This window comes from Penicillium antarcticum, assembly GCF_028974205.1.
Source record: "Penicillium antarcticum strain IBT 31339 chromosome Unknown utg000001l_segment0_segment0, whole genome shotgun sequence".
Lineage (NCBI taxonomy): Eukaryota > Fungi > Ascomycota > Eurotiomycetes > Eurotiales > Aspergillaceae > Penicillium > Penicillium antarcticum.
Genome location: NW_026695299.1, coordinates 916,212 through 936,186, shown reverse-complemented (window position 1 = coordinate 936,186; position 19,975 = coordinate 916,212). Strand labels below are relative to the sequence as shown.

At 46.5% G+C, this 19,975-nt stretch overlaps 8 protein-coding genes across 8 annotated transcripts; 6 read left to right on the top strand and 2 right to left on the bottom strand.

Moving 5' to 3' along the window:
• Positions 1-167: 167 nt before the first annotated feature.
• N7508_000349 (uncharacterized protein) lies at positions 168-1,007 on the top strand (the record flags this gene model as incomplete). The annotated part of the gene is made up of 1 exon (XM_058458434.1): positions 168-1,007. The coding sequence occupies one exon, from the start codon at positions 168-170 to the stop codon at positions 1,005-1,007; it is 840 nt and encodes a 279-aa protein (XP_058324656.1).
• Positions 1,008-2,829: 1,822 nt separating this feature from the next.
• Positions 2,830-4,626, bottom strand: N7508_000348 (glycoside hydrolase family 3 protein; the record flags this gene model as incomplete). The annotated part of the gene is made up of 1 exon (XM_058458433.1): positions 2,830-4,626. One exon carries the CDS (start codon positions 4,624-4,626, stop codon positions 2,830-2,832), a length of 1,797 nt encoding a protein of 598 aa, XP_058324655.1.
• Positions 4,627-5,227: 601 nt separating this feature from the next.
• N7508_000347 (uncharacterized protein) lies at positions 5,228-7,201 on the top strand (the record flags this gene model as incomplete). Its single annotated transcript, XM_058458432.1, has 7 exons — positions 5,228-5,433; positions 5,487-5,562; positions 5,609-5,796; positions 5,854-6,440; positions 6,535-6,803; positions 6,858-6,990; positions 7,044-7,201. The coding sequence occupies 7 exons, from the start codon at positions 5,228-5,230 to the stop codon at positions 7,199-7,201; spliced, it is 1,617 nt and encodes a 538-aa protein (XP_058324654.1).
• A 2,019-nt stretch (positions 7,202-9,220) lies between these two features.
• Positions 9,221-10,363, top strand: N7508_000346 (uncharacterized protein; the record flags this gene model as incomplete). The annotated part of the gene is made up of 1 exon (XM_058458431.1): positions 9,221-10,363. One exon carries the CDS (start codon positions 9,221-9,223, stop codon positions 10,361-10,363), a length of 1,143 nt encoding a protein of 380 aa, XP_058324653.1.
• An 87-nt stretch (positions 10,364-10,450) lies between these two features.
• On the bottom strand, positions 10,451-12,060 carry N7508_000345 (ALDH-like protein; the record flags this gene model as incomplete). Its single annotated transcript, XM_058458430.1, has 4 exons — positions 10,451-10,575; positions 10,626-11,096; positions 11,158-11,543; positions 11,597-12,060. The coding sequence occupies 4 exons, from the start codon at positions 12,058-12,060 to the stop codon at positions 10,451-10,453; spliced, it is 1,446 nt and encodes a 481-aa protein (XP_058324652.1).
• A 442-nt stretch (positions 12,061-12,502) lies between these two features.
• N7508_000344 (FAD-binding oxidoreductase) lies at positions 12,503-13,870 on the top strand (the record flags this gene model as incomplete). The annotated part of the gene is made up of 1 exon (XM_058458429.1): positions 12,503-13,870. The coding sequence occupies one exon, from the start codon at positions 12,503-12,505 to the stop codon at positions 13,868-13,870; it is 1,368 nt and encodes a 455-aa protein (XP_058324651.1).
• A 727-nt stretch (positions 13,871-14,597) lies between these two features.
• Positions 14,598-15,892, top strand: N7508_000343 (NAD(P)-dependent alcohol dehydrogenase; the record flags this gene model as incomplete). Its single annotated transcript, XM_058458428.1, has 3 exons — positions 14,598-14,814; positions 14,883-15,313; positions 15,371-15,892. 3 exons carry the CDS (start codon positions 14,598-14,600, stop codon positions 15,890-15,892), a joined length of 1,170 nt encoding a protein of 389 aa, XP_058324650.1.
• Positions 15,893-16,474: 582 nt separating this feature from the next.
• Positions 16,475-18,300, top strand: N7508_000342 (CocE/NonD family hydrolase; the record flags this gene model as incomplete). The annotated part of the gene is made up of 3 exons (XM_058458427.1): positions 16,475-17,028; positions 17,081-17,443; positions 17,505-18,300. The coding sequence occupies 3 exons, from the start codon at positions 16,475-16,477 to the stop codon at positions 18,298-18,300; spliced, it is 1,713 nt and encodes a 570-aa protein (XP_058324649.1).
• Between the last annotated feature and the right edge of the window lie 1,675 nt (positions 18,301-19,975).

Sequence of the window (19,975 nt, the reverse complement as noted above, 5' to 3'; positions counted from 1 at the left end):
GACAAAAATTCATCATAAACGCAGCACCATCCCTCGGTGGTACTCTCCTCTTTCTCGCAGCTTTCTACTTACTCTCCTTATATGGTTTCACTAATGTGGGCATCAACACTGTACAACAGACCGTCCCGAGCGTTGGTTTGGCTTACACCCTCGGGACTATATCAATTATGTTCACTGTTAAACCTGATTCTAATGCTGTCACCAATGATCGGAGTGTTGCTCGCCGGCGACTGCAGAGTCAAACTGGTGGACTTTTGGCGCTGTATCCGGGACTCGACATCTTCTCGGTTTATATGCTACTGGCCTTTACGATCATGAACGTTGCAAGATTCTTTACGGTGGAGGGGGCACAGACTCCTGTCTCGATCTTATACATGTTATTTTCAGGCCTTCTGTTGACAAATTTGCATACGGCTTGGATCCACGCTATCATTTCAAAGCCTACCAACAAAACACTTTGGCAGAGAATCCCTGGCTGGCGAGAATGGGTTGGAATACTACCAACCGCATCTTTGGATATCATCTTACCAAGCTTGGCCCACTATTTGACAAAAAGTTGGATGCTATTTCTGCGTGGAATCTGCTCCGCAGCTTTGAATGCCTGGTTCGATGAAAAGATTTCTTCAGAGTTGGAGACAACAGGAATCTTGATCTTTTTTTTCGCACCATACGTCTCAGAAATCTTCGTTTCTACCGTGATGCGAACGATATATATACGTGTTGCAGCATCGATGCTACCAGACAATGATGAACCCATCGTACCATTCGACCGCAGCTTTGGAGGCCGAGCCCGAACCAGTGAAAGATATTGTCTTGGCATCTTTGATGCTGTTCGCACTATGCCGTTCCTCAATTGGTATCGCTATGCAAAGATTATTTGGGAGGTGCTTTGGTATGAGGAGATATGGGCTGTTGTTTTAGGTATTGTTCTTGCTATGGAGTTCTATTATTGGGCGCCTTGTTCTGTTATGGAGCTGCTTGTTTTGGTTTTACCGGATGACTTTTAGGGGTGGGGTTAAATTTATATCAATATGTTGGAAAGCCGTATAAATATTTCGTGGATATTTTGATTTATACACGTTGAAATTAGATGTCTATTTAATAGGGAAGCATTTATGTCAAGGTCGCGAGCTTGTCTAAGCCTGGTCTTTCTCTCAATGAGTGAAAGACCCTATATAAAAGAGAACTCTTCTCCTGATCTATACTCTACTTAACTCGCGCCCCACCTGGGTCAAGCCCTTATTCCTATTAATCCTAGAATCTAATTTGATAAAAAGATAGTTTAGTCTATCGAACTAGAAGATCTAAAGTCTCGATCGAAATATCTCGAGATTTGACCTACTTAGGCGGGGGTGTTGGGTTGAGCCAAACCCCCTCCTCGTCAAGACCAAAAATTGCGGAACTCCCCTATTGGGCTGTTGGGCCCTAACATATTTAGGTAGTGGATTCGTATTTCAAATTAAGTATCTGATTTGGAAAGCCAGGCATGACTCTCATTCATCAATTCAGTAACAGAATCCAAGTTGTCAGTACCAGGGAGTGTTTGATCCACCTGGAACCCTTTCTGGGATATCACCCAAGACAGATATTTATAACTTTCTCTCGCCTTTTGAAAGTCAAGAGTAAAGTCCAAAGAGCTGACACAGGGCATCGTCGGTACCAAAGAATCTCGATCATATATAACAACCAGGGATAAGAGCTTCCATCCATCGTCCGTCTTTTGAAGGCGGGAAATAAAGCGACAGTTGGACACACAGTCGTATTCCTTGCCATCTAGACATAAACGGATCTGTATACTACCGACAGATTCCGAGAAGGCTTTCTCGCCAACAACATGAATCTCCACCGGAGTGATCGTGTGGAAGGCCTTGGTTCCTTTGACCATGGCTTGCGAGCCCGAAACAAAACCATCGATATCTCCCTTAAACCTATTCCATGCTATCAGAAACAATTTGACACTGGGCACCTATCATTGTGGAGGAAAGAGGGAACAGTTATACCAGCTGATTTTCAGATAGGTTTGCTTCGGGTCCGGATGCCAGCACTGACGTAGCTTTTCCCATTGCATGGTGTCCCTGTAGTAACGCTCTTGAACCAACAGGGATTGGATTTGGAATTGAGTCGAAAGTTTATTGTCAGTCATGTTGTCTCGGTCTTTCAGAATGAATCGGAAAAGAGGTTGTAGATTGAGTCTGAAGATTTATGGGCACAACGGGAGCTGTAGAAATATAAGCGTTTGATATTGTGTTCTACGTATAGCCTGGCTTATGAAGCATAAGTTTGACCGCGAAAAAAAGCCCCACATTCCTACCTGGAATTTCTCCTTTGAATCATGCCTTCGGTAACTTGCGTCCATGAATTCAAGGTATTCTTGGGAGCAATAGCTCAGAAAACAATGATTTGTAGTCCCACATCCAACAATCCCCGCAATTCGACGGAAATACGGAGATGGAAATACGGCCTATGCATTCGGGAGCTTTTGAAACTCAAAAGGAAGTAGCCGACGGTCCCAGAATTTCCTCAAAGTGGGACATGGGGACGGTTACCGCACTGAAGCTAACGCAGAGCTAGCTTACGGAGCGGTAAAGTCGTTCTGCTAGTTCCTACTTCCCTACATTTATAAAAAACTTCGTAATACAGACATTGTATCCCTACAAGGAAGCGTGGCCCGGCCCTATTTGACGCTACGGTCCAAGACCGCAGCGACAGGCGACTCGTAATGGCTAGACTACTATCTCCTTGTCCCTCTTGACTATATGAGGTCACTAATAAAATTCACAGGATTGTTCGGCCAGGTCTCCGTACCTAATCTCTCTAAAAATATCTATATCAATATTTCAAGCCATGGCCGTACTTGAAAACAGGGAGCTCTGTGTCAAAGGGGAGGTCCTCCTTGCTTTTCTCCACCGCCTTCATACTGCTAGGAAGGTCAAATGGAAGTTTGCCTTCAGGATGAGTGTTTCCAAAGATGACATCAAAGAATGCACTCTCGCTGCTACCGTAGTTCACCAGTAAAGCGGTCGCTTGGTCTGCGATCTCTGGAATGACGGCTGGTCGGTCAAGATACACATCCACAATACAGGTGGGGACTTGGGAGAATATCTTCGCCTGTCTGGCCTGTTCCTCCGCAGAGAACGCCAAAGATCCGGCATGGAAAAACGATTCAAAAGCACCAGTGCGATGCTCGTAAGGGCATTGGAGGCGCAAGAATGCAATTTCTGCATCTTCCACGGAAGTCAATTCGAATCCCCAATCATGAACAATTTCCTGACTGATACCCTCCACATAGACTTTCTTGCCATTATTGTCCTCTTTTTGGAGTGGGAGAATGCTCTTCGAATTCTTCAGAAGTGTAAAGGCTCGTCTTTGAGCTTGTTCTCCCTCCTCTTTCCATTTGGACTGCCCAACGATCTTGCCCGCCTTTTCGATATCAACAAAAGGATTCTCGAAAAGACCAAGAAGAAATTTCTCTCGCAATATGCGGCTGACTGACTGGTCAATTCGAGATTCAGGAATCAAGTTTTCTTCCACCAGTCGAATGATCAGATCAGTACGCGACTCTCCTCCAAACTGGTCACAGCCAGCATCGAGGATCTTCTTGACCCGCTCGATCTCAGTCAAGCCCTCACAACCCCAAGCTCTAGCCGGCATATCTTGACCCAAAATTGCAGTGTCTGTGATAAGACCCCAGTCGGTACAGATAATCCCGTCAAAGCCGAGCTTCTCTCGCAAGAGACCGGTCATAACGGCTTTATTGAAGGCAAAGCCAACCTCTTCCCACTGGGTGCCTATCGGCATACCGTAGTATGGCATCATATAGCGTGTACCGGCCTCGATGGCCTTTCGGAAGGGCTTGAGATGATATTCAAAATTTTCTCCAGGATAAACTTGCTCACGTCCATAGGCAAAATGAGGATCCTCTCCGTCCATCTGTGGACCACCACCAGGGAAATGCTTCGTCATAGTAGAGACACTGCTAGAGGTAATATCCTTACCACCTTGGAACCCACGAATGTAAGCCTGAACAAGTTCTCCGGAGACATCGGCATCTTCGCCGAAAGTAGCGCAGATGCGAGCCCATCGATACTCTGTCGACAAATCGACCTGCGGGTGCAGAGACACACGCAAACCCAGGGCGATGTATTCCTGTCTAGCGATATCTGCAAACCGCTCAACGAGATCCGCATCACGGAGAGCTGCAAAGCCCAGGGGTTCGGGCCATAAGCTCAAAGAGCCAGCTTTGAACGCAGTCCCGATGTGATGCGTGAAATGGTTGCGCGGATCGGTGGAAATTGTAACAGGTATTCCCAGACGAGTTTGCTTGAGAGCATGTTCTTGAAGGGCATTCTGCCATTTAGCAATATGGGTTGGATCTTCAACTGGCCCAAAAAGGTTGAAATGGGTCATGAATTTCTCTGACAGAAGCTGCTTGGTGTCTTCCATTCCAAGCATCAGGTGCGCTGGCGCAAGCGATCCTCCAGGCCCAGGAAGGAGCATATTATGAAAGAGTTGCCCAGCCTTCTCGGCTAAAGTCATGCGGCTCAAAAGATCCGCCACCCGTTCATCGATCGACTTCGAGCTATCTCGGTAGAGAGGCTGGGCCGCTTTGGTAGTGGATGAGCCCATCTTTGCAAATACAGGGATTGTTGTTGATATATCAGTGATGGATGAGAGTAACAAAGTGGTAGTGTCGGCGGAACGAAGAGAGTTACTGTAAAACCCTCTGGATGGGAAAAGATTATGGATGTATATTTATGCGCGTCGGCAATATGTAGTTGCATTAAATGTAGCAACTCCACAATCCCGAAGAATAGCCGACCATGTCTGTTTTCTTCCCAAGTTGGCTGGGCGCCCCGATGGCGGGAGATTAGGGCCGCCCCGCGCGATTGATTGGATCCCCACCCCCCACTTCTGCTCTCGGCTCTCTGTTGAAAGCTACCTGTCCATACATCGCAAATGTAACTAATGAGGGCTTGGTGAATCGGCCACATGGGGGAAAGTCCGGGGAAGTCTGGAGAAGCTTAATTGAATTGGGAGTAAAAATACGCGAGGGGTGGCGCCCGAGGGCATTTTGCTAGTTTCTCGTCCTTCGCGCCTTTGTTGGCACGACTTTGATTTTCTATATCAACACCGACTGTTTCCATCTTGCCCTTCATTTTCATCGAGTTCTTCGTTTGACCCTTTCTAAAGTTACATAAAGGAGTATCTGCCTGCCTTGCGTTTCGTCATGGCCAATATCCCTGAGATGGTTGCATCGTCAGCAGATTCGCCTGGCGAGATATATGACTCGATCAACATTCCCGTGAAAGATGCCGTCAAGTTATACAAGAAGGCTATTCTTTGGTCCTTTGCTATATCTCTAGGGCCAATTATGGAAGGCTATGATGTGATTTTACTCGGAAGCTTCTTCGGGCTCGATAAATTTGCAGACAAGTGGGTTGGCAGTCCTTGGATATGTGTTCACCGGACTCACGAGGAACCTATAGGTACGGTTCACCTGGTATAGCTGGTAAGAGGGTAATCTCAGCGGCCTGGCAATCCGGTATAAGTTGCGGTATGCTGGTGAGTGCTCAATGTGTTCTTTTCTGTGCTATGCTATCGTGAACAGATATTGACACTCTGGCAGGCTGGTTGTATCGTCGGCCTTGTTCTGAACAGCATGCTTGCTGAGCGAATTGGATATAAGATTACGCTAATTGGGTCCTTGCTAATGACCTGTGTCTTTATTTGCATGACTTTCTTTGCGGAAAACATCGCAACTATCGAGGCGGGCGCGGTTCTCATCGGAATTCCTTGGTTTGCTTACGCCTACTCCGGGTTTTCCTTGTTATATCTAGCTAACCAAAAAGATAGGGGCGTATTCCAAACTCTTCCCCTCACCTACATTGCGGAGGTCATTCCTATATGTCTGCGTGGATACATGGCCACCAGCATTAACCTCTGTTTGGTGACGGGACAATTGATCGCCTCAGGAGTCGTTCGTGCCTTTTCTACTCGAACAGATGAATGGTCTTATAGAATACCATTAGGTCTTCAATGGGCGTGGCCACTACCGATCATCGTCTTTACCATTTTTGCACCTGAATCACCTTGGTGGTTGGTGCGTCAAGGGCGCGTGGAAGATGCTAAGAAATCACTCCGTCGTTTAACATCCCCAACCTGTGGTATATCAATTGATATTGATCGGGAAATTTCGATTATCCAGGCCACTAACGAACAAGAAATATTTCTTTCTAATGGTGCTGGCCTAGCAGACTGCCTCAAAGGAGTCAATATTCGCCGGACTGAAATCGCGATAGTTGCTTGGATGATCCAAACCCTCTGTGGATTCGGTCTAGTTAGCTACGCCGTGGTTTTCTTGGAGCGTGCGGGGCTTAGTCAAACTAACGCCTTCTCTTTCAACATTGGGATCTTCGGTCTTGGTTGGTTAGGCACACTCGGTAGGTTACTCTCTCCCGACGTCTCACCCTGATTAATTCCAGATTTGTATTTGGAAATGCTTGAACACCAGTTAACTTACATCCGTTCTTCCAGGGTCATGGGTCTTGCTAGAAAAGATCGGGCGCCGCACCCTCTACCTCGCAGGACTAGCAGGAATGTTCGTACTCTTGATTGGGATCGGTGTGTTGGGAGCTTGTACACAAGGAAGCGGTGTCAGCTGGGCTATCGGATGCTTACTACTTGTGCTGGCTCTGGTATATGATATTACCATCGGCCCAGTTTGCTTTGCCATTGTTTCGGAGGTGCCTGCCACTCGCTTGAAGATCATGTCTATGGGAATTGCCCGTAGCTTTTATAATTTGGTTGGATATGACAAATTGCGCGATTGACTGTCCACATTACTGACGGTACTTTAGTTTTTCATCATCACTAACATCCTCGTCCCACGGATGATCAGCGCTGAGTCTTGGAACTGGGGTGCTAAGGCCGGATTCTTCTGGGCCGGATCATGCCTAATACTGGCTATTTGGACATATGAACGTCTTCCGGGTGAGTTGTTCTAGACTCCTTGTGAATGCACATGATTTAATGAAGAAACGCAGAAACTGCCGGAAGGTCGTTCGCTGAGATCGACCTTCTTTTCGAACATCAAGTCCCAGCTCGTGACTTTGCAAAGACAGACATCAGTCAATTTTCATTTGAGTTGGAAAATGTTCAGAAGGCCAATGATTTTACGGAAGAGCGAGTTGAACGTGTCTGAACATCTTGGGTCGTCAGTTCCGGGCTCAATACGGACATATTGATGTAGAAATTTCCAAGGCGTATCTGAATTCAATTAGAAAGAAGATTCGAGGAAAACATGAGCAGTTAAGATACTTATTTTTCTTGGGTCATTGGAATATCATGCATGATCCAAGAGTATGCATTATGTCTTGTAGAATTATTATGCCTGGGCCCACCTAGTGTCCGGATACATTATATACCCGATCGGCATATCAAAACTTCCTGTTTGCGCGCATAGGACGGGATAGCTTTATTCCGTAAATAAATAACACGCCATTAGTCCTCTGCAAATAAAGAACAGGTAGATACAAAATACAAGTGGGTACATATAAGATCAACGGATACTGGGTATTTCATATGAGTGCCACCGGCATTGTCAATCTCACAGGATATGCTACATGTCTAGAGCTTCAATGAAACGTCTATTTTACAGCCAGTTACATTTGTCGCTCATTGGTATTTTGAACAAAGTACTTCCGCCCACTGGCAGAAAGATAGGTGGGGCAGGTACCATACTCCAAACCCTAATGAACGCCGGGTGTACCGGCTGAGAGCGGAGTGAAAGGCGGGGGGTACGGGGTACGGAGCCGCGCCAAGCCTATGTTTTCTTTAACTCCCAACACCCTCCCAATATCGGCAGTCTTGTCAACTGCTCATGAAGTGTAACACTGACAGCAGCCATATTATATCTGCCCCTTACCCACCACACCCAAGCCAGCTGGATGCTCTCCATTCAACTGCCGCTTTCCCCTGTCGTGACCGAGTATTTCCACCATCAGTTCTCTCACGATAGGCTCACAGTGTCGCATCCTTGTGGTGATGAACGGAGAAAGCCTCGATGTCTGAAAATCTGGGCAACGAGGTAGGCAATCGGCCTAAAAAGCCCCCACAGCGCAATTTCCAATGCAGAATCTGTGCGCGAAGCTTTACCAAAAGCGAACATTTGCTGCGTCATGTTCGGTCACACACAAAAGAGAAGCCCTTCAAGTGTCCTGACTGTGGCAACCGTTACAGCAGGCAGTAAGACAAGCGATACTCGACCGCCGATCTTCGTGGCTAACATTATCCATGAAGTGATATTTTAATACGACATCGACGTGACGTGCGATGTAAAGTTTCCCTCGATGCTAGCGAGCCAGCCACTGAACCCAATGAACTGATACCGATCGTCAACACACCGGAGACAAGACTTGACATCGCTGCGCCAGCATTAAGCTCAAGAAGCCCAGTCTTCCAGAATACAGAAAATCCAAATATTTTCGATTTTCCTTCGCCCAGAACTCAAGTTTACCTACAAGCCCCGATTGATCATAACAACCCACCGGGGGCAGGTATAGAGCAAATCTGTCCCGGTGAACTGGGCCCTGCCTTTCTACCTGGACAAAACATACTGAATGATGACTTTGCAGCATGGGTATTTGGCTCGGAACTCCACCGTAGTGAATGTGGAATGGAAGTTTGTCTATCAGACTCTGGCTCAACGATGCAACAGACAAATGGGGGTCTGATAGATCAGGAACTCTGTCAAATTCGACATGTGAGCTCTCTGTGGTTTACTAACGTGTGGAAGCCTCTGTCTAGCGAAACCCCCCATTCTTTTCCTGAAGGCCCGGCGCAGGGTGGAAGTGCAACACTCGATGAACAATATCGACAGAGCATCCGAAAAAGATTGCAAATTGCTTCATATGAGCCCATAATACCATCTGCAGATGCGTTGAATATGTATATCCACTATTATTTTGTTAAAACACAACCCGTGTTTCCAATCGTTCATCCAGCCACTTTCACGCCATCCAAAGCAAAGGCGAATCTGATAATCGTGATGTGCGCTTTTGGGGGTCTTTTTACCGGCTCCGATCAAGGCTTGCAGCAGGGCCTTCATTTTTTTGAAAGAATCCAAAAGGCTACGCTTCAAACTTGGGAGAATTCTGTGGGCAAAAGTCGAGAAACCATAGTCTCAATCATTCACTGTGCATCACTGGCACAGGCATTCGGAATGCTATCAGGGAGCGCCAAAACTCTGCTCAATGTCGATGCGTTTCATGGACCACCGATAGCATGGGCTAGGAATTTGAAACTTGATCAGCCAATGGTCGATATCTTCATTGAGCCCGACACAGAGGGCACATTACTTGAGGAACAATGGCGGAGCTGGGCCCATCGCCAAGAGATTATTCGCGTGATGCATGCACTTTACATCGTGGACGCCGAACTTTCCAGCATTCTACACCATGAGCCCATTCAGAACTTTGAATCATACACCTTCTCCCCAACATGCTCAATGACTGTGTTCATGGCACCGAACTCCACCGATTGGAAACATAAACACCTAACAGAGTCTCACCAACCTGGGGATCAGCCGTCTTCGATTGACGGTCGAGTTCTGTTTTCCGACCCGAATAGCCTTCGCCAAATCCCCGTTCATAGCCGATTTACTGCCTATGCTGTGTTAGAAGGCATCAGCATGCGAGTCATTTCGTCACGGAAAACGCGCGTCGAACAAGTTCCAACCTCCATAGAATTCGATAGCCTTCTCACTGCATTCTATACTCGATTCTTGGAGCGTCGAGAACAGCATTCAAGAAATGACCCCCTTCAGTTGGAAATTCTTTGGCATCTTGTCTACATGGAAACATCTGCAGATTTCAATCTTCTAGAAAAGGCTATCGGCCGTGAAGGTACTCGGCTAGAACTAGCTGAGCTTTCAGCTATTCTAGCCTGGGCGACTTCTCAAGATGCCGCTCGAGCGATCCTTCATGCGTCCATGATCCAAAAACATGTTCTAGCCATGAGTGTTGTATCGGAATTTGCGATACATGTCCCACGCGCCCTCTTCTGGGCAGGTTTGGCTATAATCTGCTACATGCGCTTTGGGTCCAAGTCAAATACTCCACCACACTCTTCACCCTTGGGACCCCATCGCTTTCCAGAGTTTGCTTTGTTTGGCATGAAAGATTCTACATCCATTGGTGGGACAGGTGAGCATGGGATCGATGATGTTTTCTCCCAGAAAACCTTTCTCTTCTCAATTATTGATCTACTGGACCGCATTGGACATTGGGAGCTTTCCCGCAAATTCGCCGATATTCTCAGGGCTGCTACCGCCTTTGTATCTGATAATTATGAAATCCGAGTTTAGTGATTCCTGTTTATTCTATGTACAAGAATACCATTTCAACTCCTCGTATACCGGAGAGCTGCTGTTATCATTTCAAATTTCGAAAATTCAAACAAACTTGCTTCCCTCGAGACTCCACGTCATCAATCTAGTCTCAGAAAACTCTCGAAGACCAAAAATGGCATTATTGCGTCCCCATCCGCTACCTTTCACACCTCCAATTGGGAAGGTAGCTAAGTCTCTAGGTTAGCAGGTGCAAATTTATTGAAGGGAGTTGACTTACGTTCATCATGTGGTGTCATATTATTGGTATGAACTTGACCAAAATCAAGTTCCCGTGTCATTAGCCAAGCTCGGTTAAAGTCCTTCGTATGTATGGCAGCGTTCAAGCCAAACTTGCTATCATTGGCCAATTCGATCGCATGTTGATCATCACGAGCAATGAATAACGCAGCAGAAGGACCAAATGATTCTTCATTCCAGAGAAGCATGTCTTTCGTGAGGCCCAGCAAGATTGTCGGGTGCAGCTTCGTAGCGTCCATCATCTCTGGCTTGCCCACGATGAATGTCGCTCCCTTTTGCTTTGCGTCGAGGAGCTTTTCTTGGCATGCTTCCACGATTCGGGGGCTGACACCATCGGTGACGGTGAAGTTCTCTGCTTCTTTGATTAAATGCTGTTGAAATTCCGCAGCAACGCTTTCAAGGACGATAATTCGTTCTGTCGAGAAACAAAGCTGTCCATGATGAAGGAAAGCTATAATAACCGTCAGTTCATTGCTTAGCAATTGATCGCCGTGAATCATGAGATAGCATACCTCCAGCAACACAACGTTTGGCAGCAACAGATAGATCCGCATCATCAAGGACAATGGCGGGCCCCTTTCCACCAAGCTCCATCAATATTGGCTTAAGATGCTTCGCGCAGACCTGGCCAATCATCCGTCCGACTGTTGCACTCCCAACAAACTCGACCTTGCGAATAGCGGGGTGCGCAATAACAGCCTCGGTCACCTCAGCAGCCTTCTCTCTGTTCACCTGGATCACATTCACAACACCTTTGGGAAGACCCGCCTCTTCAAAGATTTTTACTAGCATATGATGCAGCTTGGGACAGTTCTCCGAGGCTTTGAACACCACAGAACATCCAGCTGCCACAGCGGTCGCAATGTTTCTCGCACCCAAAATAATGGGTGAGTTCCAGCTAAACCTCTATGTTAGCGAAGCAATATTACCAAGAGAGGTAGCGATACACACGGGGCAATGACTAATACCGGACCAATCGGCACCGTGAAAGCAAGCGGCAAGACATCAGATGACTCGCTCTGCGGTATCTCACCCTTCAATGAGGTTATACAGGCAGCGGTTTCCTGGATTAAGCCAATCGCTAGCTGCACATTTTTCTTCGCCCATAATGCGGCGGCACTGGTCTCTGCAATTTGTATAGCAACCAGCTCGTCTGCATGACTTTGAAGTAAATCCGCGTATCTCAACAGGATTTCCCGTCGATGCCTCGCAGAAGTATTTTTCCAAGTCTTAAACGCAACGGCCGCGGCATCAACAGCAGCTTTGGCAATTTCAACGTTGGCAGACTCGGCGTGGTACACGTTTTTATTTTGGGCGTAGCTATAGACAGGGAAAATCTCGCTTTGTGATCCAGCGGTTTCCACGCCGCCGATGAGCAAGGGAACAATGGGAAGGTTGTCAGTCGTCTGAGACATGCTGAAAAGTAGATTGTTATGCCTGCTTGGGGATGTTGATATGTTTGAGTAATGTCGGGTTCAGAGTCTTTTTGAGAGCCTAAGTACCTGCGTATTCACAAACGTAAACATCGAGCTGAGTAAAAGACCGGAAGTCCTGGAACGTGGGACACTTCTGTATTGGTGGGGCGGGGACAAAAGAGTAGTTCGAGCGCCGTTTCCTCGCATTGTCTCCGCTGAAGATCCTTGTGTCGTTCTCGGGAGCGGCCCCACGCTATCTAGCGGAGACGTAAACTATGTGGTTGAATCTATCGACTGGGAAGCTGGATCATATGACTTAGATATAACTTCAAGTATAACCTCACCTCTGATATGTTCTCTGCGACGCCAGACACTTCCAAATTGCCCTACTCCATCCTCTTTTCTGTTCCATTTTTGGCTCATCTCGAACAGAAAGTTTGAAATGGATTCCTGGACGTTTCAAACCATTCGTCGTGGTGACCCGCAATACGAAGACGCACGATGCGGTGCAGTCTGGAATGGCAGAGTTCCAGATCGATACCCCCAACTGATCACCTACCCTGAGAATGATGCCCATGTCCAAGCCATCGTGCAATACGCAAAGGCAAATAAAATGAGCATCGGAACCAAGTCAGGTGGTCATTCCTGGACAGCCTCCTTTCTCCGAGATGGTGGAATCATGGTCGATCTTGCGAAAATGAACAACTTCACATTTGACGTGAAAACCCGTACTGCCGTTGCCCAACCTGCAGCGTATGGCTCGGACCTCAATGCGGCCCTCGTCCCGCATAACCTCATGTTTCCTGCTGGACATTGCCCGACTGTCGGGCTGGGAGGTTTCCTGCTACAGGGTGGCTTCGGATGGAACTCTCGCAAATGGGGTGTCGCATGCGAAAGCGTCACAGCGATAGACGTGGTCACGGCAGATGGCCACCTTATTCACGCAAGCCCAACCCAGAACACTGAGTATTATTGGGCTAGTCGTGGTGCTGGGTGTGGCTACTTCGGTCTCATTACGTGCTTCTATCTTAAGCTCCATACACTTCCTCAGGGAATCATGACCGCACGTTATATCTTCGAGACCTCCGACCTAGACGATGTACTTGCTGCTATCGACGCCGTATCCGAGTCTGTTTCTCCGGATCTTGAAATCGGATTCTTTGTTGCGCGTGATCAGGATGGTATCATCGGTCGGCCGACACTTGCAATCACGGCAGATGCGCTTTCCGACACGGAAGAAGAGGCCCGGGCTGCTTTGGATTTATTACACAATCTACCTGTGATGAAGAAATCAATCAAATCAGCTCCCTTTGTTAGTTGCACGTTACGGGAAATGCTCAAGCGATTCGATGATATTCTCGACAACCGCGGAAGACGATATGAGGCTAATAACCTATGGACGGATCTACCTGTCACCGATCTGCTCCCCAATTTCCACAAGATCATCGAAGCGCTTCCTCCAGCACCTTCTCATCTCTACATGATGTGGTGGCTCCCAATTAAAGGTCGTCCTGAGATGGCGTTCTCCATGGAGGCGCGTCTTTATGTCGCTCTCTACGCGATTTCCACGGATATGGGGCAGGATACTAAGAACTCTGGATACGTAATTTCTTCTTTGGAGAAGATGGAGCACTTGAGAAAAGGTATTCAACTCGCCGATGAGAACCTACCGGGCCATCCTGGAAAGTTCATGCGCACCCAGAACTATGTCAGGTTGGAGAAGTTGCGCCAGAAATACGATCCAGAGGGTCGATTCTATGGCTATATTCGAGTACCACCCGAGTTTGAAGCTGCGTTTTCTTCACTGTGAAAGCAAGATTCTAGCTTTATAGATATAGATATCGAGTTAATAGTCACTTAGTCGGTTCTCTAACAAGGAATCTGTGCCACCAGAGCAAAAAAAGGTTCCATTCGATCATGAATTAAGTTTTATTTTTAAGAGTTCGAGTTGAAGCCTCCAACATTCACTGGCCATTCCATCGATGTTAGCAAATTGGAATCACCGAAACCCAGCTACCAGGCCGTTAACATTCTCCATTTCAACACCAAACCTTTTCCTAAAATTTCAGGGATCGTCCAACAACATAATGAGATAAGCTTCATACTTATGTTTCTGGCGCAGAAAGAATATCGCTTAATTTCAGCTCAAGACATCCTTGAATTTGTTAACAATCGGCGGCCGCATCTCGGACGATATCGGTTTTCTGAACGGGATGTGCTCCCACTTTTCGATTATTGGGCTCCCACGACGACGGACAGTTAGGGCCAACCCGATTTTGAGATCTCCATTCGACTCGGCTAGCCAGATCCGTTTCTGAGTTGTTGTTGCAAACTGGCCAGTAAAATCCCCAGGTCACGGAAGGATAGATCGATCCCCACGGCGAGCCCCACGTTCGCGGGGAAATACATTCAGCTGGTACAATCATATCCGAGGAATAGAAGTGCATTGAGATTTCAACATTGAAAAATGTTTGGATTCCATTATTCAGATCTCTTTTTTCCATTTGCCTCATTGAAAATAATTCAACTCAACCGAAATGTCCAACCAATCTTTGGCGCTTGTTGCATATGGCCCCATAAGTCGCGGGCAATGGAAATTGCAGCATGCTATCCCGCGCCCCATTAGACCAGACGAAGCTTTAGTGCGGCTGGTAGCTAGTGGGGTTTGCCGCGCAGATATCCATATCGGTGATGCTGCGACGGAGGGAAACACGAATCCGGGAATATATTATCCTCGAATTTTGGGTCACGAGGGTGAGTGATTAGCTCAATTTTGTTTCCAATGCCGAGATGAGAGTTTAGAAGTATTAAAGATGTTCAAGGATCTGGATTTGTCGAAGAGGTTGGGAGCGCTGTGACAAGCGTGAAAATGAACGACCCGGTTATCACGTCCTTCGCATCTTGCGGAGAGTGCTACAATTGTGACGATGACCACCCGGCGTATTGTATAGACGGGTTTGAACACAACTTTGTTGGGGAGAAAGAGATGTATTCTGCATCAAGCAACGGCGACTTTGACATTGCAGCCTCTTTCTTTGGACAGTCAAGTTTTGCCAAAATGGCGATTGTCAAAGCACGGAGCCTCGTCAACGTTTCTGGTCTAGGCGTGACGAACGAGGAGCTCAGGCTATTTGCACCACTTGGTTGTGGAATCCAGACGGGAGCTGGAGCAATGACGACAATTGCTGATGTTAAACCCAATCAAGACGTGGCTATCTTGGGAGTTGGGGGTGTGGGCCAAAGTGCAATTATGGTATTAATCCTTTCATTTCTAGCACAATATGGCCATATCTAACATGCCCTCTAATAGGCTGCTGCCATGCGTCAGTGTCGAACAATCATCGCCATCGACCACACCAGATCGCGTCTGGAACTAGCGAAGAGCTTAGGAGCAACCCATACGATTCAGACTTCCGACCCAAACATTGACCTTGTCGCCGAGGTGCTCAAGATTACCGGACAAAGAGGTGTTCATGTGTCTTTGGACACAAGTGGAGTACAGAAGCTGGCTAAAGCTTCATGGGACTTTGTGCGGTGCCTCGGCAAGGTCCTACAAGTTGGTCTTGCAAAGCCTCTAGATAAATGGGATATCTCCATGGCAGATCATATGAATTCTGGAAAGCAAATCATTGGATGCGTACAAGGCGATGCTATTCCTCAAAATTATATTCGTGAGATGATAGGATGGTACAAAGCAGGGAAACTTCCAGTGGAAAAGATTGTCAATTTCTATCCTGTGGAGGAATACCATCGAGCGTTCCAGGATATGGAAGATGGAAAGACCATCAAGCCTATTCTGGTCTGGAATGATTCGTGTCAATCTAAGATCTAGTTTTTTACCTTTTCAATTTCAAAGAATTTCTGAAAACATAGAGCTGCAATCCCAATGGGTTCACCTCTATAGATTTGAAGCTCACTGACTACAAGATGCAATCGCCTTCTGCCCCCAAGCCCATTGGCCCCCTTCCACGCCTCCTGCACACGATCTAACTATCAAAAATATTTCTGAAGGAATGTGGGCTACTATGTCGGCCCCGGCTCTAATCTACCGCCGAAAATAATGAAGGGAAACGTCGGAACTCTTCTCGTGTCGCTATGGGTCTAGGGGCCCACGTCATTGTAGAACGCTGAACGGCCATGAGATTAATTTCCCCACATTTCATGGCGGCTTAACTTTTAGCCCTTCAAGCATCGGCAAGCTACGTGGGGCGAGTTATCCTTTAAACCGGTGTGGTTCATCAACACTTATGAACATTGCGCGGGTCTCGGATGTCGAAGAATTAGCTTCCGGTAAATACTCATGTTATCCAGTACGTAATGGATGGCAGCTTAGTATAAAGGCACCGCAATCCATATGCTATTCACATGAGCACCAGATATTGGATCTACCATCTTTACAACAATCGCCGCGAAAATGGACACCCAACATGTTATCCACGAAAACCAAAAAGTCCCCTGCACCAAGGGCCTTGCCCCCAAGGACGTATTTCCCGGCTTTGATCCGACCCCCCGCACTTTCGTTGACGAAGGGATGAAAGTCGAGTATAACCACCCCATCAAAGCTCGTGACGGAGTCCAGCTTCGAGCAGATCTCTACCTTCCAGAAAAACAACCCGAAAATCTCAAGCTACCGACCGTCCTAGTCTTTACCCCATTTGGAAAGAAGACGCCATATGACATCTCAAAGCTACCCACTTCCCAGGAATTTGATCCGGGATACCATGGTGTGGCATTCTCGAAATACCTCATCTTTGAAGCTAGTGATCCAGTTTTCTGGACTCAAAATGGTTTCGCATACGTCGCTGTTGATTCTCGGGGTAGTTTTGCTTCGGAAGGAGATTTCTTTTCTTTTATAACTAAGTCTGATGGACGCGATGCGTGCGATGTTATTGAGTATCTTGGTGAGCGGCCTTGGAGTAATGGTCGGGTTGGGATGATCGGGGCTAGTGGGTTGGGACACATTCAATGGTATGATTTCTACATCGCTCATTTTTATTGCCGTTTCTCACTTTGGTTATAGGCATGCTGCTGCTAATCGCCCGCGCCATCTGGCCGGGATTATGGTGCAAGATGCATATGTTGATTTCTATCGCGAGATCGCGTGCAAAGGAGGTGTCCCTCACATGAATTTTGTCAAGCTCTTGGACACAGTCTATGCTGCTCAGGGAAACGTGGAAGGTTGCTCCAAGATTGATATTGTGAGAGCTGTTGAAGAAAACCCCCACGACAGCAAGTTTTGGGATATCTTCAGGCCGAACATAGATCAAATAACTTGTCCTCTTTATCTGATTACCAGTTTGGCCGATAATGGTGTTCACACCCCTGGCTCGATTCGAGGTTATCTTGCGGCCCAGTCAACAACCAAGTATATTGAGCTTCATCCGTGAGTGTTTGGTTTCTTTCTATATTTCTTTCTACTCAGGAGAAGCTAACACTAGCTATAGCTATCTGAAATGGGAGTGGCAGCTCACCGCGGAATCCCTGGAGCGTCAACTTGCTTTCTTTAATAAAGTCCTGAATGGTCCGGATCAGAGAGCCGCTGGTGCAGTAGACTTCTGGCCACCAGTTCGTCTCCATGTCACAGACAAACATTATTCCGGTAGCTGGCGCAGTGAGAACGAGTTCCCCATTGCGAGAACCCAGCGCACAAAGTTCTTTCTTGGTCCAAACGAGACTCTTCTGAAGGATTCCATAGTTGACAGTGACTCCGCTACATATGACGCGAAAACAGGATCTGTCGCCTGGCAGCACACATTCGATAAGCCTACTGAAATCACCGGATCATCTCGTCTGCACTTGTCACTGTCCATCTCCGAAGGCTCTGATGCAGACCTGTTTGTTACTCTCCAAAAATTTAATCGAGATGGTCAGGTCGTCAGATTCCCTTACCACTCTTTTGTAAATGATGGACATGTGGCATGGGGCTGGCAACGAAGTTCTAAGCGGAAGCGGGCAGACAATCCTTATGGTGATGAGGTTATGCACACTTTCCTTGAAAAGGATGTGCAGCCACTAAAGCCTGGTGAGAAGGTGGAAGTGGATATCAATATTCAACAGGCTGCTACCCTGTTCCGTCAGGGTGAGGCTATCCGGGTTGTTATTCAAGGCAGGGACTTTAATGAGTATAGCCCCAATTGTCAAGTGCCACGCGCTGGAACTGGTTGCAATGCTGGTCAGCACACTATCTTCATGGAAGGTAGCTTTGTTGAATTGCCGATCGTCCCATTCAAATACGCCTAGTTGCTATCTTATGACACCGAAATACGAATTGGTTGTGAACAGTTCGCAGCTATTTTACCCGCTTGCGGGGTTTAATGTGGATGGAATTACAGAGCCCCTTTCATTCCAGATGTCCTTTCCTTCATGGTTTTCTGAAGGAAAGCGCAAAAATCACGTATAAAGGTTCATCATCACGATACCTATAACAGGAGTTCTGGTATAAGTACAATTTAAATTATGAGATGAAAGGCAATGACATTGACACAACAAAGAGAACTTCTATATGAGTGGCCAAATGAATCTAAATGAATCTTGAGAGAGGTCATTCGTAGCTTGATTGTGTCTGGCTATTCCTGCGGTGGTTCGTGTTGTGCGTGTAGTGTAAGCGGTGATGCAACCAAGCGTTCTTCTGTCGTCAGAAAACAAGAAAATGACACCCCATAACTAGAAGACTGTCCCATTGGTATTTTTGTAAAAAATCCCCATAGTATGAAATGAGATTTGGTTAAACTGATCTGGAGAGTTTGACTGGCGAACCAGTGTGATAGTGTGTTGTGGTAAAGTCAGGTGGTAAGTAGGGAAAGATGAGAGGGAGAAACTTTGGCCACATATCTTCACTAAGAGATTTTATCAGAGCGGTTCCCCTATGTAGTGCCTGCGAGAAGAAGGAAGAGAGCGAGTATTGCTTGGACATGCAACTTCTGCTCCGTTAGTAAATCTTATCCAAAGTAACACTGTTTTTGGCTATTGCTGTCGTGTTCGCTTGGCTTGCTGACTTGGTGCTTGATTCTAGATCATTTTAAATCTAGCGATAAACAATTTAACCCTCAATTGCAAAATAGTGTAGCCCTAAGCACCTACGAATTAGAATATATAGCCCCAAAAGATGCTATACAAGAAGGCCTATATCTATCAATAATTCTTAGTAATATTGATGATAAATTATACCTCAGTCATACGCCTAGTAAATATGCTATATTAATAATATCAAGCTAAGATATATTTCAGCGTTCCGTATAAGAACAAAATGTATTGATATATGTTAAATATATGAGATTAAATCAAATCAAATCAAATACGATATATACTATATGTATAAGATATGAGAATGGAGTATTGATAACAAAAAGCCCCCAAGTAAGGTAATAGCCACACTGTTCCGCATTTACTCACAGTGAGCAGTTGGCGCCAGTTACCAGCTCTAGCATGTCACAGCCAGTCGGACAACGTGGGATAACATGGAATGCGGACACCCGTCTTTATGAAAACGAGGAACAATATAGTGGCCCTTCAGCTTTTTGAGATATCCTTGCTTTCTAAATTTGATTGCCCTGAAACTCCGTTGTTGCTTTTTCTGACGATGAGCAATTTGAATTGGAGGCCAAAAACTGGGAAACTACAAGTGTGTTGAAAGAGGAATTACTTGATCGGGAATTTCCTAACTGAAAACAAGTTCAGTTCTGATAGGGGGTGTAGAAGCTTCATTTTAAGAGAGTTAGTTGAAGCCTTTAGCCTCAAAGCCGATTGGCACCGGCCTGATTTTATACCAAAGAGCAATCTCGACACAGCTATTCTAAGTTAAACATTGAGTAGCATAGTATGCATTCTAATAGTTTAAGCCTTACGCCACTAAGATGGTTTCTTATGCGGTCAAAATAGAAACTAGTTCCGCCCGCTTCTATCTGATAGTGATTAC